Source organism: Caretta caretta, chromosome 28 (genome assembly GCF_965140235.1).
Source record: "Caretta caretta isolate rCarCar2 chromosome 28, rCarCar1.hap1, whole genome shotgun sequence".
Classification (NCBI taxonomy): Eukaryota; Metazoa; Chordata; order Testudines; family Cheloniidae; genus Caretta; species Caretta caretta.
The window spans coordinates 2,970,589-2,995,018 of NC_134233.1; the positions used below are offsets into that span (position 1 = coordinate 2,970,589).

Here is a 24,430-nt window from a genome sequence, read left to right on the forward strand (position 1 = left end):
ACAGCCACCGTAGTTGGCGTTGTGGTCACTGTTGACATCGAGATGGTTTCCATCAGCCGTGAGATGGATGGTCCTAGCCGCAAGACGTCCACCCTTGGAAGTAGGGTGGTTGCCGCTGGCAACAAGAGGGCTGCCCCTGGCAGTAAGATGGCTGCCGTTGGGTAGCAAGACAGTACAGTACACCTCACTCCCCTCCCCAGAGCCAGGGGGAGAATTCTGGCTCCCAGCCTCCCTGCGCGAACCACTAGCCCCCACTCCACCACCCCCCAAGCTGGGGAGAGAACCCAGGAGTTCTGGCTCCCAGCCCCCCCTGCTCTAACCCACCAGCCCCCACTCCCCTCCCAGAGCCGGGGAGAGAACCCAGGAGTTCTGGCTCCCAGCCCCCCCTGCTCTAACCCACCAGCCCCCACTCCCCTCCCAGAGCTGGGGAGAGAACCCAGGAGTCCTGGCTCCCATCTCCCCCACTCTCTGCCTCCCATTCTGACACCTGTCTCCTCTCTCTTCCAGGTGCACCGTTCCCCGTAGCTCCGGCGGCAGTGACCTCCCCTCCCATGATGTCGGGCGTGGCGGCCAGACCTCTTTACACCCGAGCCTCCGGGGCCTGGCCCCCACAGGGCTAAAGAGCCCGGCGACCTCTCCTCCCCTTGCACCCGTCCCCTCCAGGCTCCCTTGAACCATGCCTCCCGCCTGGTTCGGTGTCCACAGCTTTCTGCTGCGCCTCTCCAACCACCCCAGGTGGGGACGCCGGCGGCCCCAGGCCCCCCTGCTCTGGCTCCTGCTCCTGGGCTGGCCCGCCTGGGTCCAGCCTGCCACCTTCAAGGTGGGGGTGATGGGGCCCTGGACCTGCGACCCCATCTTCGCCCAGGCCTTGCCCGAGTTGGCCGCCAAGCTGGCCGTGGGGCGGCTCAACAAGGACCCCACCATGAACCAGGGCTACTGGTTCGACTACGTGTTGCTGAACGAGGAGTGCCAGACCAGCCAGGCGCTGGTGGCCTTGGTCAAGGCCGAGCGCTATGCCTCGGGCTTCGTGGGGCCGCTCAACCCGGGGTCCTGCGGGGCGGCCGGACCGCTGGGCCGGGCCTGGAACAAGCCCGTCTTCTCCTGGGCCTGCCTGAACGGGGACGCCGAGGTCGAGCGGTGGGGCACCTTCGCCCGGCCCCTGCCCCGGGCCTCGGCCGTCCTCTACGCTGTCCTCCAGTTCTTCCGCTGGGCCCACGTGGCTGTGGTCACCTCCCGGCAGGACCTGTGGGTGGAGGTGGGGCAGGGCCTGGCCAGCTCCCTGCGCGAGTTCGGCTTGCCCGTGGGCGTGGTGACCACCATGGAGCCCGGGGCCGACGGGGCCCGGAATGCCCTGCGGAGGGTGCAGAGAGCCGACAACGTCAGAGGTACGCCAGTGGGAGAGGGGCAGGACTCCTGGGTTCTCTCCCCACCTCTGGGAGGTTAGGGGAAGAGGGGTCTAGTGGGTTAGAGCAGGGGGGGCTGGGAGCCAGGACTCCTGGGTTCTCTCCTGTTTCCAGGAAGGGAGTGGGGTCTAGTGGTTAGAGCAGAGGAGCCAGGATTTCTGAGTCAGGAATATCTGGGAGCTGAAACCGGACAAATTCAGACAGGAAATAAGGGGTCCATGTTGCCCCGGGAGGGGGATCAGCCGCCAAAGGAGGGAGAATGCCCCATCACTGGGAGACTTTCACAGCCAAGGGGGCACGCTGGTTGAGCTGGAAGCTGCGGGTTCGATGGTGGGAGGGCTCAGCGAGGTCCCCTGGGCTCTGGCCAGCCCTGCTGGCCTGGAGACGTGTGCATTTACCAGGGGCTGGGTGCCTAGATAGAGAAGATGGGTGTGGGTATAGGGGGATGGATGGGCAGAGAGATGTAGGGGGAATGGGTAGATAAATAAAGGCATAAGAATGTTTGTATGGGGGTGGATGGACAGAGAGGTGTGGGGGATGGATGGATGGACAGACAGAGAGGTGTGGGGGGTGGTTGAATGGACAGACGGACAGAGAGAGGTGTGGGGGGTGGATGGATGATTGGGCCTGTGGGGGATGGATGGACACATGGAGACGTGTGTGTGTGGGGGGTAGATGGATGGATGGAGAGCTGTGTGTGAGGGATGGATGGATGGATAGAGAGGTGTGCGGGGGATGGATGGATGGACAGACAGAGAGGTGTGCGGATGGATGGGCAGATGGAGGGGTGTGTGGGATAGATGGATGAATGGACAGATGGAAAGGTATGTGTGGGGGATGGATGGATTGAGGATGGAGAGGTGTGTGGGATGGATGGGCGGACAGACGGAGAGGTGTGTGGGGTGGATTAATGGACAGACGGAGAGGTGTGTGGGGGATGGATGGATGGACAGACAGAAGTGCTTGAGGATGGATGGAGAGACAGAGGCGTGGGGGGAATAGAGGGTGTGCGGGGATGGGAAGTCAGAGGACTCTTGGGGTGATGGGTGGAACACCGAAGTCCTGGTGCAAGGGGGAAGCCCGATCCCAAGCCGTGGGGGGCTGGGGGACAGAGGGGGGGCCAGCTCTGCCCACCGCTCTAACTTGTCGGGCACTTTTCAGCCTTCTGGTGCGTCTTCCTCCCCTCCCCCCTTATGTCCCCTTGCCCCCCATGTCCCCGCCCCCCGCAGTGGTGGTGATGTGCATGCACTCGGTGCTGCTGGGCGGGGAGGAGCAGCGTCTCCTGCTGGAGAAGGCCGAGGACCTGCGCATGACGGACGGCACCTTCATCTTCATCCCCTACGATGCGCTGACATACAGCCTGCCCTACCGCCGGACCCCCTACCCCGTGCTGGGCAATAACACCAAGCTGCGGCTGGCCTACGACGCCGTGCTCACCGTCACCATCGATGCCCCCGAGCGCGGCTTCCGTGAGGCTTTCCAGGACGCCCAGCGGGCGCAAGAGTTGCCGGCTCACCTGGACCCCGCACAGGTGGGCACCAGACACGGAGGGCACAGGCCGTAGGATGCTGGTCTTGACCCTGGGACGGGCAGAGAGGTAGGGGTGTTGGGACCAGGGCCAAGGGGGAGGCAGGTTGGAGGTGCACAGATGTGACCAGTGAGGAGACAGCACCCTTGGGCAGCTGGAGGGGGTGTGCCAGAACCCACCACCCGCTGCCCCTGACCCCGTCCCCCCGCTGCCCCCAGGTGCACCCGCTCTTCGGCACCATCTACAACTCCATCTACTACCTGGCCAAGGCGGTGGAGCGCACGCAGCAGGCCGGCCGCTGGGTGATGGGCTCCAGCGTCGCCGAGCATGCCCGGGACTTCCAACTGGACGGCTTCTGCCAGCCGCTGGCAGCCGACGAGGATGGCGACCCCATTGTGAGCTACATCATCCTTGACACGGACGGCAAAGGGAACCACCTCTGGCCCACCTACAGTGTGGCCACGGGGCCCGAGGGGCTGCGCTACGTGGGGCACGCCATCCACTGGCCCCACAGTGCCAGCCCCGGCACCGACTCGAGCTGCTGGTTCGACCCAACATCTGTCTGTTCTGGGGGTGAGCGCTCGCTGTCTGTCCGTCTGTCCTCTGGCCTCCCAATGTGTCCCTCCCTGCACACGTCTGGTCTGTCGGTCTAGCTGGACATTCACCCCTGTGCATGCCCACCCGTCTGTCTCTCTGTTCAGCCATCTGTCCCCAAGCGCAGCCATCCACCCGTCCGTCCATCTCTACAAGCACCCATCCACTCGTCCATCCAGCGATCCGTCCCAACATGTATCCATCTACCTGTCCATCTATTTATCCGTCCCCGTGCTCACCCACCCTCCTGTCTGTCCATCTAACTGTCCCCATGCATACACATCTGCCTGTCCGTCTAGCCATCTGTCCACACACGCACCCATCTGCCCGGCCACCCATCCATCCCCATGTGCACCCATTCGCTCATTCATCCATTCATTCCCAAGCACACCCATCTGCCCATCCATCTATCCATGCATCCCCACGTGCACCTGCCCGTCCATCTCTCTGTTCCTATGTGCACCACCCCCTCGTCCGTCCAGCCATCTGTCCCCATGCGCACCCGTCCGCCCGTCTGTCCGTCCATCCATCCCCACATAAACCCATCCGCCTATTTGTCCAACTGTCCATCCCCATGAGCACCCATCCAAGCATCCATTTATCTATCTGTCTGCAAGAGCACCCATCCACCTGTTGATCTATCCATCCATCCCCATGAGCACCCATCAGGCCATCCATCCAGCCATCCATCCCCACGAGCACCCCTCTGGTCAACCATCCATCCCTATGCACCCATCCACCCGTCCATCTTTCCGTCTGTCCCCACACGCACCAGTCTGCCCGTCCATCCAGCCATCCATTCCCACGTGCACCAACCCACCTATCTGTCCAGCCAGTCTTCCCTACGTGCGCCCGTCTGCCCGTCCAGCCATCTGTCCCCACATGCACGCATCTGCCTGTCTGTCCAGCCATGCATTCCCAAGTGCACCAACCACCTGTCCGTCCAGCCAATGTTCCCTACACGCACCCTTCCGCCGTCCCTCCAGCCGTCTGTCCACATGGGCACCCATCCGCTCGTCCATCCAGCCATCTGTTCCTACGCACACCCATTTGTCCGTTCGTTCAGCCATCCGTTCCCACGCGCATCCATCCGCCTGTCCGTCCATCCAGCCATTCATTCCCACGCATGCCCGCTTGTCCAGCCATCCGTCCCCATGCGCACTCATCCCCCTGTCCGTTTATCCATCTGCCCCACACACACCCACCCACCCATCTGTCTATCCATCCGTCCCCATGTGCACTCATCCGCCTATCTGTCCAGCCATCCGTCCCCATGTGCACCCATCCACCTGTCCATCTATCCATCCGTCCCCATGTGCACCTGCCTGTCCATCTATCTATCTGTTCCTATGCCCGCCACCCCCTCATCCATTCAGCCATCCGTTCCCATGTGTACCAACCCATCTGTCCCCACTCACCCCCTTCCACCCGTTCATCCAGCCATCCGTCCCCATGCGCCCTGTAATGATGCTGGCTTTGGTGGGACCCAACTGAGAATACCAATTCAGGACAAATTGCTTAAAGCAGGGCAGTTACAGCCCAAGGCTGGGGTCTCTGTGCACACCAAGGCAAACCAAACCAGCCAAACAGAGCAGACTTTGGTTTTGTCCCACTGGCTAACCACAAGTCACACAAGCAATTCCCTTAGACACGCCGGTTTCCCAGTATCCCCACCAGTGCCACTCATTATGGGGATAGATGGTCATGAAAACCAATACCCCAGTAAAAGAAAAAAGGTTCCCTCGATCTCAAAGGACCAAGCCCCAGACCCAGGTCAATATACAAATCAGATCTTACCCACAAATCACGCCATTGCCAACCCTTTAGAATCTAAAGGTTTATTCGTAAAAGGAAAAAGAGAGAGATGAGAGCTAGAGCTGGTTAAATGGAATCAATTTAATATGGATATGAGTTAACAGTGTGCCCTTGTTGCCAAGAAGGCCAATGGCGTTTTGGGATGTATATGCCAGCAGATCGAGGGACGTGACCGTTCCCCTCTATTCAACATTGGTGAGGCCTCATCTGGAGTACTGTGTCCAGTTTTGGGCCCCACACTACAAGAAGGATGTGGAAAAATTGGAAAGAGTCCAGCGAAGGGCAACAAAAATTATTAGGGGTCTGGAACACATGACTTATGAGGAGAGGCTGAGGGAACTGGGATTGTTTAGTCTGCGGAAGAGAAGAATGAGGGGGGATTTGATAGCTGCTTTCAACTACCTGAAAGGGGGTTCCAAAGAGCATGGATCTACATTATTCTCCGTGATAGCAGATGACAGGACAAGGAGTAATGGTCTCAAGTTGCAGTGAGGGAGGTTTAGGTTGGATATTAGGAAAAACTTTTTCACTAGGAGGGTGGTGAAACACTGGAATGCGTTACCTAGGGAGGTGGTGGAATCTCCTTCCTTAGATACTTTTAAGGTCAGGCTTGACAAAGCCCTGGCTGGGATGATTTAGTTGGGGATTGGTCCTGCTTTGAGAAGGGGGTTGGACTAGATGACCTCCTGAGGTCCCTTCCAACCCTGATATTCTATGATTCTATGATTCTAATTCCATAGAGTAATGGCCAAGTTCTTGGTTCAGGCTTGTAGCAGGGATGGAATAAACTGCAGGTTCAAATCCAATCTCTAGAGAACATCCCCAGCTGGGATGGGGCTTTCAGTCCCTGGTTCAGACCTTCAGTTTGTAGCCAAGTCCCTCCAGAGGCAAGAAGCAGGACTGAAGACAAGATGGAGGAGCTGCAGCTGTTTTTTATATCCTCTGCCCTGTGGACGATCACAGCAGCAAGATGGAGTCTGGCATCAGTATAAGTATAAGTATAAGTAGACTGTTCTCAGTGGTATCTGATGACAGAACAAGGAGTAATGGTCTCAAGTTGCAGTGGGGGAGGTTTAGGTTGGATATTAGGAAAAACTTTTTCACTAGGAGGGTGGTGAAACACTGGAATGTGTTACCTAGGGAGGTGGTGGAATCTCCTTCCTTAGATACTTTTAAGGTCAGGCTTGACAAAGCCCTGGCTGGGATGATTTAACTGGGAATTGGTCCTGCTTCGAGCAGGGGGTTGGACTAGATGACCTTCTGGGGTCCCTTCCAACCCTTATATTCTATGATTCTATGATTCTCTGATCACATGGGCAAGTCACATGTGCCCTCATGACTCAGTCTGCTAGGCCGACGCCATTGTTTACATGTTAGTTTGAATGTTCCCAGGAAAGCTCAGATATGGATTGGCATCTCCCAAAGTCCATTGTCCGTTAAGCGTTTCTTGACTGGGCACTTACTGAAAATAGTCCCTTCTCAAGAAGCTGAACAAATGCTTCGCTGAGGCTACTTAGAATCAAAACACACTGAGATACAAGTCCATAGCCAATATTCATAACTTCAAGTACAAGAATGATACACACCCAGAGACAGCATAACTATAATCAGCAAATCATAAACTTCCCATAGACACCTTACACGACCACCTTTGTACAATATTTGCTGCAAATATATAACAGTGGTTGCAACAATGATCTACATGATCACAGGTTATGTCAATAATGTCACACGCCCCTGTCCGCCTGTCCGTCCAACTGTCTGTCCCCTCATGCACCCATATGCCCATTCATCTGTCCATCTGTTCCCACATGCACCCATACGCCCATCTGTCCGTCCATCTGTCCCCACACGCCCCCACCCACCTATCTGTCCACCCATCTGTCTGTCCCCATATGCACCCATCTGTCTGTCCATCCAGCCATCTGTCCCCATGTGTGTCCATCCCTCATCTGTCCAGCCATCTGTCCCCACACACACCTTCCCAACCATCTCTGCACCCACCTGTCCTTTTATCCATTGATTCTCGAGTGCGTCCACCCATCCGTCTGTCCATCTATCTCTCTGCATGCACATCCATCCACTCATCCATCCATCTTCACACACATCCAACTGTCCATCCACCCATCCCCATGCCCAGCCACCCATCCGTCCTCACGTATACCCACCCACCCGTCTGTCCGTCCATCCACCTGTCTATCCATCTATCCCCAAGTGCACCCTCCCAACAACCTCCCATCCATCTCCCGCGCACCCACCCATCCACCCACCTCCCTCCCCACATAAACCCACCTGTCTGTCTGTCCATCCATCCCTCCCTCCACCCCTTTGCATGCAAACGCATCCATCCATCCATCCATCCTTCTGTCCACCCATCCCACCCCATGCACAACCCCCCATCTGTCCATCCATCCATCCGTCCCATGCACATCTACCCATCTGTCTGTCTATGCGCCCACCTATCTGTCCATCCATTCACCCACCCACCCACCCATCCATCTGTCTGTCCATCCATCCATTTGTCTGTCCCACCCTCCTCACACCCACCCATCTGTCCGTCCATCCACTCACCTCTCCGTCCAATCATGCATCCCCTTGCACATCCATCCATTTCCATACATGCCTCAGACTGTCTGTCTCTGTCCAGTTCCTGTTCATGGTGAAGGACTTTAGTGGTGGCCATGTTGGATCCTGGCACTTCCCGCTGTGCGCTAAGAATGCACTGGGCTGGCTATTTTATTTTGAGCTGACCTTTATTGGCTGGGCCCAGAGCCTCTCCCCTGTGTGTCATAGACCCCATACTGCTCCTATTCCTGGAGAATTTCCTTTGGCTGGAGCCTGTGTTTTCGGAGCAGGCGACTCATGACTCTGCACCGGCCGGGAATTCCTCAGCTGGCCACGGATTTGCCCAGTTTGATGCTTGACGGTTGCCCTGGGACCTCCTGGCTTGGTTCTGGAGCCTTCATTATCCCATGACCACTTGAGCTGTGGCCAATAGTCAGAGAATCCCCTTCCCCTGCCCTCTTTCCATCCGTGGGGTGGCAGGGAGTGAGGGGGGGGGTCCTTTTGGGATGGAGGATGGGAAAGAGGAGGAGTTCTGCTGAGCAGAAATGGGGAAAGAGGAGGGGTCCATATGGGTGAGATTGGGGGAGACGAGGGGAGTCCTTTTTGGGGTATTGGAACGGGGAGAAGAAGAGGGTCGGACCCCGGAAACCCCTTGTAAGGGATAGCGGAGGGCAGAGGAAATGGGGGCATTCCTGTGTGAGTTTCAAGGGGAGAGGGAGGGCTGAACCTGAGTGGGGCTGGGGGACCTGGAGGTCTTCCCCACCCTCCATCGCTAACCCCCCCTGCTGTCCCTCCCCTGTAGGGGTGGACCCCAGCTTCATCCTGCTGCTCTTCATCCTGGTTTCCAGCTTGATGGTTGGGGGAACGGTTCTTGCTTATTACATCAGGTGAGAGCTGTGGTGGGCAACTTCCTGCTATGGGCTCATGGCGTCATTGGCGGCTAAATTGGATCCCAGCCCATTCCGTTGTGGGCTCATGGTGTCATTGGCGGCCATGTTGGGTCCTGGCCCATCTCGTTGTGGGCTCATGGCGTCATTGGCGGCCACGTGGGGTCCCGGGCCATCCCGTTGTGGGCTCATGGCGTCATTGGCGGCCATGTGGGGTCCCAGCCCATCCCGTTGTGGGCTCGTGGCGTCATTGGCAGCCACGTGGGGTCCCGGCCCATCTCGTTGTGTGCTCATGGTGTCATTGGCGACCATGTGGAGTCCCGGCCCATCCCGTTGTGGGCTCGTGGTGTCATTGGCAGCCACGTGGGGTCCCGGCCCATCTCGTTGTGTGCTCATGGTGTCATTGGCGACCATGTGGAGTCCCGGCCCATCCCGTTGTGGGCTCGTGGCGTCATTGGCGGCCACGTGGGGTCCCGGCCCATCCCGTTGTGGGCTCATGGCGTCATTGGCGGACACGTGGGGTCCCGGCCCATCTTGTTGTGGGCTCGTGGCGTCATTGGCGGACACATGGGGTCCTGGCCCATCCCGTTGTGGGCTTGTGGCATCATTGGCGGCCACGTGGGGTCCCGGCCCATCCCGTTGTGGGCTCGTGGCATCATTGGCGGCCACGTGGGGTCCCGGCCCATCTCGTTGTGTGCTCATGGTGTCATTGGCAGCCATGTGGGGTCCCAGCACATCTCGTTGTGGGCTCATGGCGTCATTGGCGGCCATGTGGGGTCCCAGCCCGTCCATATTGGATCCTTGTTCCTTATCGCTAGCTGTGGGCTAACAATTGTATTGACAACCATGCCGTCTCCTGGCTTTTCCTGGGACTGGCAGGCAGAGGTTGCCAGGGGAGGCCCCACATGCATGCCTGCTGCCCTACTATCTCCATAGACTCCCCCTTTTAATTAATCCTGGGGGGCAGGGGGTCATCTGGTGTTTCCATGTTCCAGTGCCCAGCAGGGGAGGTAGCCCAAGCAAGGTTCCCCCCTCCCATTTCCCAAGCTGGGCTCCCCACATCCTTTCCCAGCAGTCAGGGGGGAGGTGCAATGCCCCACACACACTTCGGGGCTTGCACCCCATGCATCTGTGTTTCCACACCCTGCAGGCGCCGGATCCTGCACGCCCAGCTGATGAAGGGGCCCAACAAGATCATTCTGACCATGGACGACTTGACCTTCATCCACACCCAGAGCAGCAACAAAGTAAGAAGCAGAGTGTGGGGGGCAAAGGACGGCGGGGGGGGACCCCACTGGGGCCAAGGGGCGGGGGCTGTCCAGGGTGATGGGTGGGGTGGAGCTGGGGAAGTGGGTCTTCGGAAGGGGTAGGGAGTCCTTGGGGTCAGGGGTTCGGGACGGTGGGGTGAAGCGGGAGGAGGGTCGGAGGTCAGGTAGGACGGCCATGGTGATGGCATTAGGGGGAGAGGGGCCAGAGGGATCAGACGTGTTTCCTGGGGTCACAGACATGCCTCAGGGTCAGGGACATTGGGCAGTTGCGCCCCCGGGGTCAGAGGGAGAGACACCCCCAGGGCCGGGGGATTGGGGTCAGAGATGCCAACTGGGGGTCATGCTCCCTGGGGGGGGGCAGAGGGGCCCACCCTAGAGGTCAGGGGTCAGAGATGCCCACCCTAGAGGTCGGGGTCAGAGATGCCAAAGGGAGTTCAGTGGGTGGAAGGGATCTGGGGGTCAGAGGCCCCCTCCCAGAGCCAGGCTGATGCTCTGCCCTTGGCCCCGGCAGAAGATGGACGAGAGCCGCACCAGCCTGGCGGGGAAGAGTGTCTCTGACATGAGGAGCTTCAAGAGCCTGGCAGCTGCCCCTGACAACACCAACATGGCTGTCGCCGAGGTAACCTTCCCCCGGCCCCCCCCCCGGTGCCCCCCCGGTACCCCCTCCCTCTGCACCGGCTCCAGGGCACAGAGCCCCCCACCGGGTAAATACCCCCTGGGCACAGCCCCCAGGGCACAGACCCCCCTCTCACTGGCTAAATACCCCCTGGGCACAGCCCCCAGGGCACAGACCCCCCTCTCACTGGCTAAATACCCCCTGGGCACTGCCCCCAGGGTACAGACCCCCCCTCACTGGGTAAATACCCCCTGGGCACTGCCCTCAGGGCACAGGCCCCCCACTGGGTAAATACCCCCTGGGCACTGCCCCTAGGTGCCCCCTCCAGGTTAATACCCCTGGGCACTGCCCCCATGTGCCCCCACCAGATAATTGCCCCTTGTGCACAGTCCCTGAGTGCTCCCACCAGGTAAATACCCCCGGGGCAGTGTCCTGCAGGTGCACCCATGAGGTAAATACCCCCTGGGCATTGTCCCACACTGGGTATTTACCCCAGGACACCCTCTGCCAGGTAAATATCCCTTGCTGGGAAAATACCCCCTGCGTAAGTATCCACCTGGGTTTCACTCCCTCCGTGTCTCCCTGGGATGGCTCTTCCCACCACCCCTGGCCGTGCCATCCCTCCTGGGACACCTGTGCTTCCCACCCTGCCCGCCAGCACCATCCATCCCCTCCTCCGTCTGAACAGGATCCCCCCTTGCTCCTCCACCTCCATCCCCTTTCCCGACCCCGCCGGCATTCGGGGTGTCCCCCCTCGCCCCCGCTTCTCTCTCCCCCACCCCGCCAGGCCACATGATTGACAGCTGCTTCCTGCCATCCTTAGGGAGATGAGAAGCAAAAATGCAACAGCCACGTCCCCTTCCTCCTCCTTTTGTTTAACAACCAAGGGCTAGTGGCAGCCGTGCAGGTAAGCGGCCAAAGGCTCCAGGCACTGCCTTTGGGCTCCCGCATCCTCCCCCTCAGCTTCTTCCCTTCCTGCCCCCCGGGTTTCGCTCCTCTCCCAAGGACAGGAGGGAAAGCAGCGGCTATGGCACCTGGTAGCCGCCCCCCACTTCCCTGTCACCTGGCATTCAGTCAGTAAGACCACTGCTGGGCCTGGGTCCAATCTCCTCATCAGCCGCATCACCCGCCTGTCGGATCTGCCTGTCCCTGGAGGGAGAGGGGGATCCCTCTTGCCGGGGGAGGGTATTTTGATTTTTTTTTAATGGTGCGAGAAGTGAGAATTTCTCCCCGCGATGCACACGGCACGCAGTAGGGGGCACCCCGGGGAAGGGGGAGTGGTTCTTACTATTGGTGTTACGGGGCCAGCTACTGCTCACCGGGGCCCCATTGTGCCGGGCGCTGCCCAGACCCCGATCGAGGGCCGGGCTCTCTCATGCCGGGCGCTGCCTGGACTCAGACCCAGATCTGGGCCTTGTTGGGCCAGGTGCTGCCCAGACTCCGACCCAGATCTGGGCTGTGTTCCTCTTGTAATGATCCCCAACTCCAGGAGCTGCGTGCCACCAACATCGCAATCCTCCTGAGCCCACGTTCAGCAGCTGACCCATCGGCCAGTGGGGTCTCCTCGAGGCTGAGACTCAATTTCCTCTCGCCTGGCAGCGGGGTTCGGGCGGGGATGTGTGACAATGTGAAGTCCCACTGGGGACTCTCCCAACACCAGGGGTGACTCTTTGTTGCCACTAGTGGCCAGTCCGGGTATGGCAATGGGTGAATTTTTGACGGCCGCTGTCCGAATTGCCCTGTTCTTTCTGTGCCAAGCGGGACAGCCTGGAATTTTATCTCTGTTCTTTGACACGAGGCCTCAGATCAACCCCAGCTGGCATCCTTGGCAGAATAACCCTGCGTGTGGAGGACACCCCATCCCGCTTTGCAGCTCCAGGCGAAAGTTCAGGGGGTTGGAAGCCAGATGCGTTCAAACTCTTGCGTGGGACACAATTTCTCCCTGTGCTAAACCGAATGGCATGTTTCTTAGCCATAAAGAAAGGGAGGGTTTTGTAACCCTGCCATGAGTCCCCCCCCCGTGACCCTTGAACCCTGGCTCTAAAATTTTGGGCTTTGTTACCAAAAATACCCCAGGTTTTTTTGTTTCTCCTGCTTTGTTTGAGTTGTGTCAAGCAGAATCTGTTAGCAAAGAGGCAGGACGCCTGGGTTCTATTCTTGGTTCGGTGGTGAGCCCTTGGGGAAAGGGCTGAGTTACTCCATGCCTCAGTTTCCCCCGACTCACACACCCCTGGAAAATTGGGTAAATGGTGCCCACTGCCTCTCTGAAGTGCTGGAAAATGGGGTTTGAATCCATCAGGTTGACCACAGTAGTATACAGTTCGATAGCATTCATCACCATATATTTTTGGACAGGTTTCCAAGCCCCATTTAGGGTTTATATCCCACCCTCCATCCCCGTTTCCGTTGGCGTTGAAGTTCGGCGCCATTGGCCATTTTGAAAAAAAACATAATCAACAGGGTTTTATGTTTGAATGGGGGGGGGTGTTGCATGCTTCTGCTTTGATACATTTGATTGTTTGTTTAGAGAAATAGGTTGAAAGAATAGCGTGAGAGAGCTTAAAGATTAAATAATCAATTTTTTTTTTCCAAATGGCCGATGGCGCCGAACTTCGACACCAACGGAAACGGGGACGGAGGGTGGGATATAAGCCCTGAATGGGGCATGGAAACCTGTCAAAAAAGACATGGTGATGAATGCTATTCAGCTGTATACTACTGACCACCCTTCCCCCCGCCGAAAACAGCTCTGGTCTTTCGGGTCCCGAGGCCCCGATCCTATCAATGAATCTGTCCCACGCAGGATTGGTGTTTTCCACTCCGATTTTGGCTACGCGTCCATCTGAGTGGGACTCTCGGAACTCAATCTGTGCGGAAGTGCGCTGATGAATCGGGGAGTTTTGAATCGCGTTGGTCAGAAATGGATTTTCTATCTTGCAATTTTTTAATTTTTTTTTTAGATTTTTTTTGGGGGGGGGGGAATCAAACACAATTTTTTTGAGGGAGGTACATTTTCCACCTTCAAAATTTCAGAATTTGAAGGGCAAAACCCAATTTGAAATAGATTTCGTTTCAGCTGGAAGTCTCTTGTCTCGAGGAATTCCAATGTTTCCTTCAGCTCAGTCCGAACTTTTTCCATGGTTGGTTTGAATTCTCTTTGACGATCGAGTAATGAAAAGTCATTTCACAATGGGAAAAAACCCACCCAAATGTTTCGCCCCCAAATCAGATGTTTTTCACCCTTTTGAAATTGCCCTCTCCCCGCTTGCTCCTTCCCCGATTTTTTGAACAAAATTGATGCCAAAAATTTTGGCGTGGCCCAAACAGCATCTGCCAATGGGAAACTGTTTTGCTGAAAATTTTCCTACTGCCTCTACTGGGGAGAGATTGACAAAGACCTGTGAAATGGGGTTTTGAGAAGGAAACCTTAGCCTGGCGCAAACCTTGCTCCCCTCCCCCCCCCCGAATCATAGTCCCCATAGCGACTGGTGGGACGGTGCCATAGCTGGCTGAGCGGCTGCCTGCTCACGCCGGGTTTGTTCTTTTTCTGGCTGGGGTGGGTGATCGTGGGCCTGGCTTTCCCCAGCTGAGGACGAAGGCATGAGGCCAAAGCTGCAGGATGCAACAATTTTGATGGTGGGTCTTAGCCAGCTGGGAGGGGCAACTAACAACTCAACCCCCCTCTGCCATCCCCAGACCCACCCCCACACACACCCAGGCCAGATGCCAACTCTGTTCAGGGCATGGGGGGGTGGAGCTGGGGGGGTGGAAAAGGAGGGTTGCATTTTTTAAAGCTCTAGCACTAAACACTGAGCAGCCCTGTGCCTGGTGGTTAGAAGGGGAAGGGCTGGGAGCCAGGACTCCTGGGTTCTCTCTCTGGCTCTGGGATGGGAGTGGGGTCTAGTGGTCAGAGTAGGGGGGAGGGCTGGACATCAGGGACTGGCCCCAGAGCCTGGTGCAGTGAGGGATAAAGAACCGAAGCACCTGGTGCTGAAAATGCAGGGGGCAGCCTATCACAGAGTGTGGGGGAGTCTGGGCCCTGCACCCCCCTCTTCCTGGGATTCACTGTGACTCTCAACCAGCCAGTAAAATGGAAGGTTTATTGGACAATAGGAACACAGTCTAAAACAGAGCTTGTGGGTAGAACCAGGACCCCTCGGTAAAGTCCTTCTCGGGGGCAGGGAGCTTGGACCCCAGCCTTGGGGTTCCCTGCGTTCGACCACCCAGCCCAAAACTGAAACCAAAAAATCCCCCTCTGCCAGTCTCACTCCTCCTCCCCCCGGCTCCTCCTCCAGCCTTTGTCCAGTTTCCGGGGCCAAGGTGTCACCTGGGTCCAACCCCCTCCCGGCTCAGGTGACAGGCTCAGGTCTCCTCACTCCAGTGGAGTCACCTCCGGCTCTCCCATCCACCGTGCAGACAATCCCAGCAGATGTAGATGACATTCCCCAGTCAGTCCACCCCACTCCCTGCTCCCTCACATCTCTCCCCCCTTCGAGACTGAACTGAGGTGGGGTCACTCTGACCAGTGACCTGGGGAAGTTTGGGGCCCCCTCTCCGGGACAGCGCATCTGCTATCAGGTTGGCACTTCCCTTCACGTGGACCATGTCCATGTCCTAATCCTGCAGGGGCAGGCTCCACCTCAGGAGTTGGGCGTTGGCTCCTTTCATCTGGTGCAGCCAGGTCAGGGGAGAGTGGTCGGTGTATACAGTGAAGTGTCACCCAAATAGATAGGGCTCTAGTTTCTTGAGGGCCCACACCATAGCCAGGCACTCCTTCTCAATGGCCGCGTAGTGTTGCTCCCGGGGTAGCAGCTTCTTGCTCAGGTACATGATGGGGTGTCTCTTCCCCTTTTCATCCTCCTGCATTAACACCACCCCCAGTCCCGTGTCTGAGGCATCGGTGAACACCACAAAGGGCTCGTCAAAGTCTGGGTTTGCCAGAACTGGGCCACTGACCTGAGCCTCCTTCAGCGACCGGAAAGCCTCCTGGCACTGCTCGGTCCAGACCACCTTGTCTGGCTTCCCCTTCTTGCATAGCTCAGTGATGGGGGTGGCTATGGCGCTAAAGTGGGGCACAAATCTTCGGTAGTATCCTGCCATCCCAATAAAGGCTTGGACCTGCTTTTTGGTGTGGGGAGCGGGTCAGTCTCTGATCACCTCCACCTTGGCTGATTGGCCGCTCCCCACCTGATGGCCCAGGTAAGATACTTCAGCCATCCCCACCTTGCACTTCTCTGCTTTTACAGTCAGCCCAGCCCCCAGGAGTCGGTCCAGCACTTGTCTGACCTGGGACACGTGGTCCTCCCAGGTCTGGCTACAGACACAGCTGTCATCAATATACGCCACGGCAAAACTCTCCATCCCCCTCAGGAGCTGGTCCACCAGGCGCTGGAAGGTGGCCGGCGCTCCCTTGAGGCCGAAAGGCAGGGTCAGGAACTCATAGAGCCCCAGAGGGGTGATAAAGGCCGATTTCAGTCGGGCATCTGCATCCAGCGGCACTTGCCAGTAGCCCTTTGTAAGGTCCATGGTGGTAAGGTACCGAGCTCCTCCCAGCTTGTCTAGGAGCTCGTCAGGCCTGGGCATGGGGTAGGCATCAGATACAGTGATGGCATTGAGCTTCCGATAGTCCACACAGAACCGGACCGACCCGTCCTTTTTGGGGACCAGCACCACCGGCGAGGCCCAAGGGCTGGCCGATGGCTGGATCACCCCCAAAGCCAGCATGTCCCTGACCTCTCTTTCCAGGTCCTGAGCAGTTTTCCCTGTGACTCGGAAGGGGGAGCATCTTATCGGCGGGTGCGACCCTGTCTGCACCTGGTGGACAGTCAGATTAGTGCGTCCAGGCTGGTTGGAAAATAGCTGTCGGGACGTATGCAGCACGCCCCTGACCTCAGCTTGCTGGGCAGGGGTTAGCCGATCGGAGAGGGGAATTGTTTCCAGGGGGGAACCAGCTCTCGTCCCAGGGCATAGACCTACTAAAGGGTCATCTCCTTGCTCCTCCCAATGTCCACACACGGCCACCACCACATTCCCCCTGGCATAATATGGCTTCATCATATTCACAGGGTACACCCGGCGGTGGTGCGCCCAGTTCGACAGCTCCACCACATAGTTTACCTTATTTAGCTGCTTGACAGCCTTTGAAGGGACCTTCCCAGGCGGCCTGTAGTTTGTTCTTTCTCACGGGGATGAGGACCATCACCTGATCCCTGGTGGCGTAAGCACGGGCCCGCGCCGTGCGATCATACCAGACCTTCTGTTTCCTCTGGGCTCTGGCCAGATTCTCCCTGGCCAGGCCCATGAACTCAGCAAGTCTCTCTCGGAAGATCAGGACATACTCCACCACTGACTCTCCATTGGGAGTGGCCTTCCCCTCCCACTCGTCTCTCATCAGGTCTAGGGGCCCCCTTACCCTCCTGCCATATAACAGTTCAAAAGGCGAAAATCCGGTAGACTCCTGGGGTACCTCCCTGTACACGAACAACAGGTGAGGTAAGTACTTGTCCCAATCCTGCGGGTGCTGGTTCATAACGGTTTTCAGCATCATCTTTAGTGTCCCATTGAACCTCTCCCCCAGCCCAGTGGACTGGGGGTGATAACCTGAGGCCCAGTTGTGCCAGACACCACATTTCTCCCACAAGCACCAGAGCAGGGCCGACATGAAGTTGGATCCCTGGGCCTTCCTCCCATCCACCTCCAGGGGAACAAGGCATTCGCTCCACAGGGACAGCCCCTACCCACCCTGTAAATGGAGACCCTTGAGTCTGGGGCATCCAACCCCCCAGAGGAGTTGGCCTGGGGCCCTCCCCCTCCTGAGCAGTTGATAAGCTGCCAGCCCCCCTTGCCTGGGAAGCCTGCCCCTCATCCAGCTGGGTCCCTACCCAGTTAACCCTGGGTGAGTTTGGTCTGCTCAGTCTGTCATTGAGCTTTGGGCATTGGGTCCGTAGGTGGCCTCTCTGGCCACAGTAATAGCAGCCCATGTCCCATTGGTCCCCTTGAGCCAGTTGGTTGGCCCTGATGCTGGATGTTCCCCTTGGGAAGAGGTTCTCCATATTTCCACGCTGGGAGGTCCCATGGTGACTCTCTCTCTGCATTGTGCGGGGCCTGTTCCTTTGGGGCTCCTCCCTGCCAGCCCCTGTCCGGCTTTTCACAAACTTATCGGCCAGCCACCCTGCATGTTGCAGGTTCTCTGGCTTTTTGTCCACCAACCATAGCCTCAGGTCAGATAGGCACTGCTCATACAGTTGCTCTAGTATGATCAGTTTAACCAGGTCCTCCTTCATCTGGGCCCCTTCTGCCCACTTGGTGGCATATCCCTCCATGTGGGCAGCTAGTTGCAGATATGAGGCCTCGGGTTTTTACGCTGACTCTGGAACCCTTCCCGATACATCTCAGGAGTCCGCCCAAACTCGCGGAGCAGGGCCTTTTTGAATAGTTCGTAGTCCCCTTTCTCCACCTCTTCCAGTCAGCGTACAATGCCATGGCCTTGGGGTCCAGTAAGGGGGTGAGAAACGGGAGCCTGTCCACAGGATCAACCTGGTGCAGCTTGCAGGCCATCTCAGAGGCATCCAGGAAGTCATCCATGTCCTCCCCCTCCTTACGCTGGGCCAGGATGCACTTATCAAAGCTCCGTGCCATCCAGGGTCCCGCATCACTCACCACAGCTAGGGGCTCACTGCTCCTCAGCTTGGCCAACTCCAGCTCATGCTGTCTCTGCTTCTCTTCCTGCTGTCTTTGTTTCTCCTTCTCCTCCAGCTCATGCTGTCGCTGCTTTTCCTGCTCTTCCCACTCGTCCTGCAGTTCCCACTGTCTGAGCTTCAACTCTCTCAGTTTTAGCTCCTTCTCCCAGTGCAGCCACCTCAGCTTCAGGGATGGGGAGCTCTGCCGGGAGGATCACAGTGCCCTCAGTATTTGCTGGGCTCCTCCCGGCCCTTCCCCTAGGCATAGGTAGAAGGGGTCTTGGGAAGCCCTCAGCAGCCTCCTGTTCACTCCCCACTGGGACAGACACCGGTGCCTGCACTGCATTTGCCAGGCTGCTTCCCTCCGAGACAGGGATCAGTTCAGCGATCTCCCTCCTCCAGCTGGGCAATCAGCTGTTCTTTGGTGGGCCTCCCAATGTGCAGCCCCCTCTGCCTGCACAGCTCCACCAGGTCGCTCTTAAGGTGTTTGCTGTACATCTCCTTGCTGGCCACTCGCAGGCCTGTGCGCTCGCCGCTTCCCACGGTTTCCAGGGAGAACCCCTAGGGTGCCAGCCTTTCTTGAGGTCACCACCTCTTTGCCAGGGTCGAGATGCAGAGTCCTCCGCCCCTGGGACTGCTCGCTGCAATCCCCAGTGGGACTCTGTTACTGCAAAAGTCCTTCTCGCTGGTCACACACTCCCAGGGGTAACCGCCGCCCCTGAAACTGCTCCTCTCTGAGCCTTCAGCATGCCTGGTCCTCGTCAATCCCCCTTCATCTTACTGCTCCCCAGTCACTTACTGCAGGAAGTGCCATCCACGGGGTGCAGTACATCCCACCGCTGCCACCAGTTGTCACGGAGCGTGGGGGAGTCCGGGCTCTGCACCCCCCTCTTCCTGGGATTCACCTTGACTCTCAGCCAGCCAGTAAAGCAGAAGGTTTATTGGACAACAGGAACACAGTCTAAAACAGAGCTAGTGGGTACAACCAGGACCCCTCAGTCAAGTCCTTCTGGGGGGCAGGGAGCTTAGACCCCAGCCTTGGGGTTCCCTGCATTCGACTACCCAAACTGAAACCAAAAAACCACCCTCCCCCAGTCTCACACCTCCTCCCCCTGGCTCCTCCTCCAGCCTTTGTCCAGTTTCCGGGGCCAAGGTGTCACCTGGATCCAACCCCCTCCCGGCTCAGGTGACAGGCTCAGGTCTCCTCACTCCAGTGGAGTCACCCCCTGCTCTCCCATCCCCCGTGCAGACAGTCCCAGAAGATGTAGACGACATTCCCCAGTCAGTCCTCCCCACTCCCTGCTCCGTCACACAGCCCCCATCCCTCCTCATGTTTGCAGCATCTCTGCTGCCCTCTCCTCACTGTTGGGAAGACCAGCTTCTGCTGCTCTTCCCACTGGATACCTCCGGAGGGCGTGCTGGGGCCAGGTTGGCCGCATGAGATGGGGCAGGGTGTCTCTGGCTTGGTTTGTTGCAAACCTGGCTGGTTCTGATTCCTGCCCTGGTGTGACTGGCTGTGGGAATCCGCCGCTCTCCCAGCTCTGGGGTTACCGGGCTGCCCTTCTGTCTCCTCCCCTAGGGTGACTGGGTTTGGCTCAAGAAGTTCCCAGGGGAAAAGCACACGGAGATCAAGCCAGCCACCAAAACCAGCTTCTGCAAGGTGAGTGTGAACAGCAGTGGGGGTCTCAGTGTAATGGCCATGCTGAGACACAGGGAGCATTCCCCTCCCTGGCCACTGGGTGTCACCGCTGCTCCGGGGGGGCTGGATACACCCTGTGCATTCCCCTCCCTGGCCACTGGGTGTCACCGCTGCTCCGGGGGGGCTGGATACACCCTGTGCATTCCCCTCCCTGGCCACTGGGTGTCACCGCTGCTCTGGGGGGGGGGCTGGATACACCCTGTGCATTCCCCTCCCTGGCCACTGGGTGTCACCGCTGCTCGGGGGGGGGGCTGGATACACCCTGTGCATTCCCCTCCCTGGCCACTGGGTGTCACCGCTGCTCTGGGGGGGGGGGGCTGGATACATCCTGTGCATTCCCCTCCCTGGCCACTGGGTGTCACCGCTGCTCTGGGGGGGGGGGGCTGGATACACCCTGTGCATTCCCCTCCCTGGCCACTGGGTGTAACCGCTGCTCTGGGGGGGGGGGGGGGCTGGATACACCCTGTGCATTCCCCTCCCTGGCCACTGGGTGTAACCGCTGCTCTGGGGGGGGGGGGGGGCTGGATACACCCTGTGCATTCCCCTCCCTGGCCACTGGGTGTCACCGCTGCTCTGGGGGGGGGGGCTGGATACACCCTGTGCATTCCCCTCCCTGGCCACTGGGTGTCACCGCTGCTCTGGGGGGGGGGGCTGGATACACCCTGTGCATTCCCCTCCCTGGCCACTGGGTGTCACCACTGCTCGGGGGGGGGGGGCTGGATACACCCTGTGCATTCCCCTCCCTGGCCACTGGGTGTCACCGCTGCTCTGGGGGGGGGGGCTGGATACACCCTGTGCATTCCCCTCCCTGGCCACTGGGTGTCACCGCTGCTCTGGGGGGGGGGGGGCTGGATACACCCTGTGCATTCCCCTCCCTGGCCACTGGGTGTCACCGCTGCTCGGGGGGGGGGGCTGGATACACCCTGTGCATTCCCCTCCCTGGCCACTGGGTGTCACCGCTGCTCTGGGGGGGGGGGCTGGATACACCCTGTGCATTCCCCTCCCTGGCCACTGGGTGTCACCGCTGCTCGGGGGGGGGCATGATACACCCTATGCATTCCCCTCCCTGGCCACTGGGTGTCACCGCTGCTCGGGGGGGGGGGCTGGATACACCCTGTGCATTCCCCTCCCTGGCCACTGGGTGTCACCGCTGCTCGGGGGGGGGGGCTGGATACATCCTGTGCATTCCCCTCCCTGGCCACTGGGTGTCACCGCTGCTCTGGGGGGGGGGGGGGGGCTGGATACACCCTGTGCATTCCCCTCCCTGGCCACTGGGTGTCACCGCTGCTCTGGGGGGGGGGCTGGATACACCCTGTGCATTCCCCTGCCTGGCCACTGGGTGTCACCGCTGCTCGGGGGGGGGGGGCTGGATACACCCTGTCCATTCCCCTCCCTGGCCACTGGGTGTCACCGCTGCTCTGGGGGGGGCTGGATACACCCTGTGCATTCCCCTCCCTGGCCACTGGGTGTCACCGCTGCTCGGGGGGGGGGGCTGGATACACCCTGTGCATTCCCCTCCCTGGCCACTGGGTGTCACCGCTGCTCTGGGAGGGGGGCTGGATACACCCTGTGCATTCCCCTCCCTGGCCACTGGGTGTCACCGCTGCTCTGGGGGGGGGGGGGGCTGGATACACCCTGTGCATTCCCCTGCCTGGCCACTGGGTGTCACCGCTGCTCGGGGGGGGGGCGGCTGGATACATCCTGTGCATTCCCCTCCCTGGCCACTGGGTGTCACCGCTGCTCTGGGAGGGGGGCTGGATACACCCTGTGCATTCCCCTCCCTGGCCACTGGGTGTCACCGCTGCTCTGGGGGGGGGGGGGGGGGGCTGGATACACCCTGTGCATTCCCCTCCCTGGCCACTGGGTGTCACCGCTGCTCGGGGGGGGGGGCTGGATACATCCTGTGCATTCCCCTCCCTGGCCACTGGGTGTCACCGCTGCTCTGGGAGGGGGGCTGGATACACCCTGTGCATTCCCCTCCCTGGCCACTGGGTGTCACCGCTGCTCTGGGGGGGGGGGGCTGGATACACCCTGTGCATTCCCCTCCCTGGCCACTGGGTGTCACCGCTGCTCGGGGGGGGGCTGGATACACCCTGTGCATTCCCCTCCCTGGCCACTGGGTGTCACCGCTGCTCTGGGGGGGGCTGGATACACCCTATGCATTCCCCTGCCTGGCCACTGGGATTCCCCCGTTTCCCCCGTCTCCAGCTCCGGGACCTCCGGCACGAGAACGTGAACCTGTTCCTGGGGTTCTTCTACGACTGTGGGGTGTTCGCCATCGTCTCGGAGCACTGCTCCCGCGGCAGCCTGGAGGACCTCATCCGCAACCAGGACATGAAGCTCGACTGGATGTTCAAGTCCTCCCTGCTCATCGACCTCATCAAGGTACAGCCGGGAAGACGGGGGCAGGACAGGGCAGGGATCCTGCCTTGGGGGCTGGGGCTGGGGCGGGAATCGCACCTGGTGGGGGAGGATCCCCGGGGATCCACTGGTGAGTGAATTTAAGGACATGGGGCATCAGCTAGGAGCAGAAGTGTGCGTGTGCAGGGGGGAAGGGATCCACTTTGAAATCACCACACAGAGGGGATCCCGTTCAGATGACCGATCTGCGGAGAGGCCCAGGATATCCACTTGCAGGGATTGCAAAGCCATCCGGGATCCACGGATACATGGCAGATCTGATGGGGGTGGGCAGGGGAATCCAGCTGTCTGAATTGCCAGCCAGGATCTACTGTTCGCTGGGCATGGGGGGATCCACTTGCTGGATGGCTAGCCAATGGGGATCCCATGACAGCAAGTATCTGCTGGGAGCTCAGGGATCCACTGCCAGAAATCAGCTAAGTGGATCTGTTCACACAGGGAAGGTCTGCTGGCAGGGCGGGGATCCAGCTCTGTTTGGAGGGGATCGATTTCCAGGTGATGCTGCCTTGAAGGTTGCTGGAAGATCCATTTGAGGAGTGAGCCTGCTGTCACTTCAGGAAGGGATCCCTCTCACACAGAGCGCTAAGCAGAGGGGATCTGCTGGGATGCTGCAGGATCCTGGCAGGGGGATCCATTCACCTGCAGCCCCGGCTTCAGGAAGGGATCCTGATGCCCAAAGCACTAGGTGGAGGAGATCTTCTGGAAGGGGAATCCACTCACAGCAGGGGAAGGGGATCTACTCCAGGGGCTGGGAGGCTGGATAGGATCCACTCCTAGATTGTGCTCCTTGGTAGGACTGGGGGATCCACTGGGCTAACCAACCACTGGCCAGAGTGGTCTACTCAGTGAGAGGATAGAAGGGATCCAGTGGATCGATCTGCTGGCTGGGGATCCACTGGTACTGTGACGGAGCAGGGAGCGGGGCGGACTGACTGGGGAATGTCGTCTACATCTGCTGGGACTGTCTGCACGGGGGATGGGAGAGCCGGGGGTGACTCCACTGGAGTGAGGAGACCTGAGCCTGTCACCTGAGCCGGGAGGGGGTTGGACCCAGGTGACACCTTGGCCCCGGAAACTGGACAAAGGCTGGAGGAGGAGCTGGGGGGAGGAGGAGTGAGACTGGGGGAGGGGGGTTTTTTGATTTCAGTTTTGGGCTGGTCGAACGCAGGGAACCCCAGGCCTGGGGTCTAAGTTCCCTGACCCCCAGAAGGACTCGACTGAGGGGTCCTGGCTATACCCACAAGCTGAGCTTTAGACTGTGTTCCTATTGTCCAATAAACCTTCCATTTTACTGGCTGGCTGAGAGTCACGGTGAATCCCAGGAAGAGGGGGGTGCAGGACCCGTACGCCCCCACGCTCCGTGACAACTGGTGGCAGCGGTGGGATGTACTGCACCCCGTGGATGGCGCTTCCTGCAGTAAGTGACTGGGGAGCAGTAAGATGAAGGGGGATTGACGAGGACCCGGCGTGCTGAAGGCTCAGAGAGGAGCGGTTTCGGGGGGCACGGTTACCCCTGGGAGTGTGTGACCAGCGAGAAGGACTTTTGCAGTAACAGCGTCCCCCGGGGGATTGCAGCGAGTGGTCCCAGGGGCGGAGGAGTCTGCAGCTCGACCCTGGCAAAGAGGTGGTGACCTCGAGAAAGGCTGGCACCCTAGGGGTTCTCCCTGGAAACCGTGGGGAGCGGCGAGCGCACAGGCTGCGAGCGGCCAGCAGGGAGATGTACAGCAAACACCTTAAGAGCGACCTGGTGGAGCTGTGCAGGCAGCGGGGGCTGCGCATTGGGAGGCCCACCAAAGAACAGCTGATTGCCCAGCTGGAGGAGGGAGATCGCTGGAACGAACCGATCCCTGTCTCGGAGGGAAGCAGCCTGGCAGATGCAGTGCAAACACCGGTGTCTGTCCCAGCGGGGAGTGACAGGCGGCTGCTTATGGCTTCCCGAGACCCCTTCCACCTAT

At 59.1% G+C, this 24,430-nt stretch overlaps 1 protein-coding gene across 2 annotated transcripts in view; it reads left to right on the plus strand.

Moving 5' to 3' along the window:
• GUCY2D (guanylate cyclase 2D, retinal) overlaps positions 1 to 24,430 on the plus strand; it is a 74,593-nt gene that overhangs the window by 40,675 nt on the left and 9,488 nt on the right. Inside the window, exons 2-10 of one of the 2 annotated variants that reach the window (XM_048833694.2) lie at positions 508 to 1,385; positions 2,633 to 2,934; positions 3,150 to 3,504; positions 8,708 to 8,792; positions 9,943 to 10,039; positions 10,572 to 10,679; positions 11,500 to 11,583; positions 19,935 to 20,015; positions 22,263 to 22,439. In XM_048833694.2, coding sequence (XP_048689651.2) covers positions 677 to 1,385; positions 2,633 to 2,934; positions 3,150 to 3,504; positions 8,708 to 8,792; positions 9,943 to 10,039; positions 10,572 to 10,679; positions 11,500 to 11,583; positions 19,935 to 20,015; positions 22,263 to 22,439 — 1,998 coding nt within the window. In that variant the 5' untranslated portion in view covers positions 508 to 676. The remainder of the gene's footprint in view (positions 1 to 507; positions 1,386 to 2,632; positions 2,935 to 3,149; positions 3,505 to 8,707; positions 8,793 to 9,942; positions 10,040 to 10,571; positions 10,680 to 11,499; positions 11,584 to 19,934; positions 20,016 to 22,262; positions 22,440 to 24,430) is intronic. The other variant, XM_048833696.2, reaches the window with a different exon arrangement.